The following is a 6,000-nucleotide window of genomic DNA, read 5'->3' on the forward strand; positions in this document are numbered from 1 at the left end:
TGCCCCCAGGGCTGCCTCCGGGGTCCACACTCTGCCCACCAGTCCGGCACCCTGGCTGAGTCCACCTGCCAGGCACCATTTGCTCACACGCCTGAAGGCTGGATGGGTGGCTGTGGCCCTGCTTAAAGGATCACCTCTGCATCTCCAAACTGTCTTCCCAGCACACCCTGTGTCTTGGGCCTCCCAGGCCACTGTCCACCCACACAGACCAGCAGCCCCTTCCTTCCTTCCCTGCCTGAACACTGCCTGCCTCGTGTCCCTAAGGTCACCAACAAGTCTCTCTGTTCTCCAGCCCTCCATGATTCCCCCCATTCCAATCCAAGATCACAGAGAAGAAACAGCTCTCCAAACTGACAGGCAGGCTGCAGTGGTGAGTACCTGTGTCCCAGCTACTCAGGAAGTTGAAGCAGGAAGATCCCTTGAGTCCTGGAGTTGGAGAGTTGGAGACCAGCCTGGGCAACATAGTGAGGCCCGGTCTCAAAGAAAAAAAAATTAATGGACAATACTAAGTGGTGAGGAGAAGAACTCGGATCCCAGGAGCCCGTGGAGCTGGGGTGCTTGGGCCCAGATAAGTCTGTGGGTCTCCCTTTCTCCACCTCAGTGCCGTGGAGTTTCGAGAATTTAGATAAAATGAGATAATACATGGAAACGACGCCCTTAGCATCTGCATCCCGCCTCCACACCCACACACGCACAGGAAACCCACTCCCCTTCCCAGGCAAGGCCCAGGCCCCAGGCTGAACCTGCCCCTGCCGGAGCCCCTGCTGTTTCCCAGGTGCAGCCAAGCCCTGCACCTTCGTCCTCAGGGGTTAAAAATAGCACAGGCAGCTTAGCTGAGCTCGGTTAATAAAATATCCAAGTTAATTTTAGCATTAGGGGAATCTAGGATCTCTGATGCCAAGGCCCATGTGTGGCCACACAGCCCCTCCTTACACTGTCAGACAGACACGGGGAAAGCCACGGCGTGGCCAGTATCCCTCCCTCACATTCACAAAACACTTCTCTTACCTGAATGAGCCCTAGCCCTGTGAAGACACTGTTGCTACTTTCTCTTATTAAACAGACCATCACCTAATTTGATGCCTGTAACAGCCCTGTGACCAGCGGCCTCCACCTCCCGTGAGGGAGTCCATCAGGCTGAGAGTGTCAGCTGCCACTTCTAGCAGAGCTGGGCCCGGAGCCCTGACCTTCTAGCCCAGGAGCTGGGGCCAGGGAGGCACAGTCCAGGGGACCCTCCAGGCACCCCACTTGTCATTCTCCCTATTCTCACCCGGTGCCACCTCCTCCTGCTTCAGGTGGGATTCTGTTTGTGATCAGGAGAGGGATAGCTGGGGCTGGAGGCCGGCAGCCCCCGGCCCTCACTGCCCCACAGGCCTGCAGGCACCAGCGGTTCAATGTTGGGCCAGACCGGCCGTGGGTCTTCTTCACGGACAAGCTCCAGCCTCACAGGAAGGGAGCAAGAGCCCAGTGGAGCCACAGGCACTGAGCCCAGAGGAGAAAGAAGGGAGCGACCAGAGAGCCACAGGAAGCCCCAGCGGGGAGCCCACGGCAGGCCCGGCCTCCCACGGACGGCATTCCTGGACGCTGACCGCCTCCAGCTCGACGGCAGGGTCACCGCGGTGCAAGAGCCTTTCCCACCCTGGACCGCGGGGCTGGCTTTTTTTTTCTTTAACAGATTGAGAGAAACACCTTGTGTGTTGCTCTTTATTGAACACATGTATCAAGATAAGGCGCCACATTTAAAAACAAGCAGTAAGTATTGTGGAAACGGAAGACATCACTGCGAGGGGAGGAGGCACTGCACGCCTTGGGGGCGGGGGCCCCAAAACAACGCCGTGGCTGTGGCGGAAGTGCCCTCCCTGTGGGTCCCTGACTCATGGAAAGTCCGAAGCACCGGCTTCCTCAAAGCAGCGATCGCATAGGAAGTGTGGCTCAGTCATGCATGATACACAGACTCTACTGTGAAAGGTTAATGACTGTTTCGAAAGACACAATGTTTAAGATGTTTAAGTGCACAGAAGGACATATCCAAAATGATTCCACAAAACTGAAATGCAGAAAGCCAGATTCTTCAAGACAAAGACTCTAAATTGTTACCATCAAAGCACCTCACTTCTACGTGGCGCTCTCCTCTTATTACCTCACCTGCAAGAGCTGGAAGGACAAAGAGGAAGGGGGAAAGGAGGAAGAGATTCTTTCCATTTTTCCCAATGTCAACGTCTGAATGAGGCCACACACCACCACACATTTCAAAGCTATTTAAGAATTTAAATGGCCAATGCCCCTATACCTTAAAAAAAGCCCCCAATCCCCCCAAAAATGTGCTGGCTTTTTTTCTTAGTAAGAGTAGTAGCAGAATTGCTTATGGTATAACTTTAGGGACAATTCTTGTTCTGGGAGTGAGGGGGCAGGGTGTTAACTTAACCCTGAACAACACTGCCCTGTACGTTCCCACCGGATATAGTAGACAATAATTGCCTGCCTTTTGCAAACGGAAAAATGAGGTTATGAAGGGGAAGACACGGGCCCTGGGTCATGCAGCAAGTCACTGGCAGACTCATGGGCAAATCCAGCGCTCCTGGAGACAAGGCTCAGAGGTGAATGACAGTGAGGGGCCCTCCAATCAACCACAGGGGCACCATCTTGTCTGAGCCTTAAAGACCAGGGACTCAGGCAGGGCAAGTCAGAGCCAAGGTTGGCCATGAATGTGGATTAAAGAAAGAGCCTGAGGGGCTCAGTGGCCCCCTGGCACCAGCGCCGCTCAGGGTCATCCTCCACTTCGCTTCTACAGATGGGCTTTCTGCTGGAGCCCTGGGGTATCAGGCCAGCAGCACAGTTACATGAGACTAACCCCAAACCAGCGCGCCCACAGGTCACCCTCAGGGTCTCCAGCCCAGACTGCATCTCTGCTCAAATGCAAGAGGTGCCCTGTCTCCCCAGCTACTTGGGGCACAGATACCCCTCAGGCAGCCAGCCCTGCAGGTGACCTCTGGAGGGGAGAGGAAACGGGGACTTCTTGCTGGAGCCACATCCAGAGAGTCGGGCAGCTGGCATTTGGGCCTCTCTACCCGTCCTCACTGCTGCTGCCCCTGGGAGGGTCAAAGGTTCAGATGATATCCAGGCCCCACGTGGGATTAGCTGCCTAAGCCTCAGCTGAGCCAGGGTTTCACTGGCTTGTTTAAAGTGGAGCACAGAGCCTGACCAAGTGGTGGCATCTCCAAACCTCCTTCTCTCCGAGGGATCCTCCAGGGGTGCCTGACCCCCACGCCTGTCAGAAGTGGGGCCGAGTGCCCGCAGGCCGGTGAAGCTGCCTTCTGGGAGACTCAGGGTCTGAGTATCTGGTCTGAGACTCTGGTCTTCCCTCGCCCTCCTGTTCTACTTCCCATGCCTTCTGTAAAGTCCTGCCGTGGACTGAAGTGTAGCCCTTCCTGGAGTACACAGCGAGCATGCTGTGCCGGCTGTGGGCCCCCCACCCCCGAGCCGCAAAGCCCCAGGCCGCCTCTGCCTGCTGCCTGGAGACCTGGCACTGCCCCACAGGGGCACCCACCTCCAGCCCTCCTGCCCCCGTGACTGAGGAAGCCCAGTGCTTCTCACACTCCTCAGACTCGCTGGCTGAGCCAAGCAGCCTTGGCTGAAGGAAAGAGCAGCAAACTGACCCCCACGGGCTGCGACCTTTCCCCACCCAGGCAAGGCGACCTCAGGCACTTCAGGGAGCGCCAACTCTGGCTTTCTTGTATGAAAGTGACAGCGGATTTAAACCACATTAACAAAAGAAATCCCTCCTCTCTGGACTACTCAAAGCGGAAGTGCTGCCACATCCTAGCTGCAGCGCTTCTGGGCCAAATATCAAGACAGTGTCTCAGCGATGATCCGCAAACCAAAATAAAGCCGACAGGAAACAGCCCGCTGGTTTAGGGGAGCTGGAATGCCTCCGGCAGCATCAAATGTCATCAACAACTGACACTCAGCCCGTTCCCGGAGGCCTCTTCACACGGGAAGAGGCCGGCTGCGAAGTGCGGCTCAGTGGGGGAGAAGGACCGTGGGGACCGCGACACTGCAGGCCCTGGAAGCCTCTCCAGCCTGAACCGCGCTGTGGTCCAGCACACTCATGGCATGAATATGGAACAGTCACTCCAGGAAACGGTCTTGCTCTGGGGGAGGGGGAGGACTTCCACATCACTCTCCCAAGATAAAACAACCAGGGAAAAGCAGATCCCTCCAGATAAACCAGAAGTCCAGACACAGCCTCCTCTCCGGAAACGCCTCCCGGAGCCCACTTCAGAAGCTGCTGAAGCCCAGAGAAAAACCGCAGCCTCGCAGGCCCTGGCCGCCACCAGCTCGCCCGCCACTTCTCAGTGGAAGAGGACGTGGTGCCGATGGGTCCGGGGTCTCCCTGCCCCGCGGGAGCCCTCAGCCAGAACGCCCCACCAGCACACACGCACACGTGTGCACACATGCACACACACAAACGCGCGCACACACACGCACCCACACACAAATACACACGCGCGCACACATGCATCCACACACAAATACGAACCCACACATGCACCCACAAACGCACGCGCACACACACCACCCACACATGGACACACTAACACAAGCACACACAAACACGCGCGCACACAGGCACAGACGCGCGCGCACAGCAGCAGCAGCGCGCCGGGGCCTCACGCCCCTGGGGAGAAGCGTGAAGGAGCCTCCACATTCCCCGGAAAGGAAGTTTCTGGGCGCAGCGGAGAAAGGGAGATGCCGAGACCCCGACGTCAGTGGATTTGACACCTGAAGTGCAGGCGCCCAAACAGCCTCAGGCGCGCGCACTCCTGCAAACACGCGGGGCACACGCTCGGGCGCACACGCGGGGGCGCACACGCGGACAGACGTCCCTCGGCGCAGGGACCCCACCTCCTCCGCCGCTACCAGGGACCGGGGCCGCTCCGGGCGCAGAGGAGGCGCAGGGAGCCGCGTTACCCCGGAGCCGACTCGACCCAGCCCGAGCCCCGGGGAGGCGGGGAGGCGGGGAGGTGGGGAGGGGCCGCGGAGCCGGACCAGCCGTTCTCCAGGGAGCGCGCCGCGCCTGGAGGGCGTCTCCGCCGGGGTCCCCAGCAAGGATCTGCGGAGGGGAGGCGGGCGCGGGAGAGGACAGGGTCGGGCCGGGGGGTCGGACGCGTCGCTGCCGGCGGACACTCACCGATCTTGATCTTCACGCTCTGGAAGACCCGGAGCCCCTCGTCCTCCACCGCCATGCTGCGCGTCCGCGCCCGCCGAGCCTCGCCCCAAGCGCGCGCCAAGCCCGGGCAGCTCAGGCCGAGCAGGAGGAGCGGCGGCGCCGGAGCCCCGAGCGCGGCCGAGGGTCCGCCCGCCTGCAAGACCGCCAGTTGGCCGAGGGCGAGGGCGGGGACCGGGAGGCTCCGCCCGCGGCCCGGCCCCTGCTCCCAACTGGCCCGGGCCCTGCAGGGGCGGGGTTGGCAGGGACGGCGCTGGCGGGTGGCGGAGACCCGGGGGGCGCAGGGATCGGCTTCCCCCGAGGCCTCGGCCCCCGCCCCCGCCCCGCGGATTGGCCGCTGAGCGGAAGGGACCCCCGCGGGCTGCCTGGCGGAAGAGACGAAGGGAGGTCGCCGGCGCGGCCCAGGCCCGCTGAGCGAGGCTGAGCGGTTCACTCGCGGACGAACTTTGCCAAGAGAAGTTCACGTACAACGATCTGGCAGGGGAGGAATCCCGCGCCCAGCCCCAGCTCCTGCGATGCGATCCGAAGGCACCTGCTGCAGACGCACGAGGGGGGCGGGGACACATACACGCACACACAGCCCCCCACCCCAGACCTCCGGCATGGGCAGGCCCCCTCCTCCCCCTGCAGACCCCGGCATGGGCAGGTCCCCACCCCCAGTCCCCCTGCAGACCCCGGCATGAGCAGGTCCCCCCGCAGTCCCCCTGCAGACCCCGGCGTGAGCAGGTCCCCCACCCCCAGTCCCCGTGCAGACCCCGGCACCGGCAGGTCTC

The 6,000-nt window shown here is 60.8% G+C and overlaps 1 protein-coding gene across 4 annotated transcripts in view; it reads right to left on the reverse strand.

Moving 5' to 3' along the window:
* Window positions 1-5,394, reverse strand: part of RASA3 (RAS p21 protein activator 3) — a 171,054-nt gene extending 165,660 nt beyond the window's left edge. Inside the window, exon 1 of one of the 4 annotated variants that reach the window (XM_003832117.5) lies at window positions 5,192-5,394. In XM_003832117.5, the coding sequence (XP_003832165.1) occupies window positions 5,192-5,246 (55 nt within the window). In that variant the 5' untranslated portion in view covers window positions 5,247-5,394. The remainder of the gene's footprint in view (window positions 1-5,191) is intronic. The other 3 variants (XM_034937080.3, XM_034937078.3, XM_063595996.1) reach the window with 3 other exon arrangements.
* Window positions 5,395-6,000: the final 606 nt, after the last annotated feature.

Source organism: Pan paniscus, chromosome 14 (assembly GCF_029289425.2).
Source record: "Pan paniscus chromosome 14, NHGRI_mPanPan1-v2.0_pri, whole genome shotgun sequence".
NCBI lineage: Eukaryota > Metazoa > Chordata > Mammalia > Primates > Hominidae > Pan > Pan paniscus.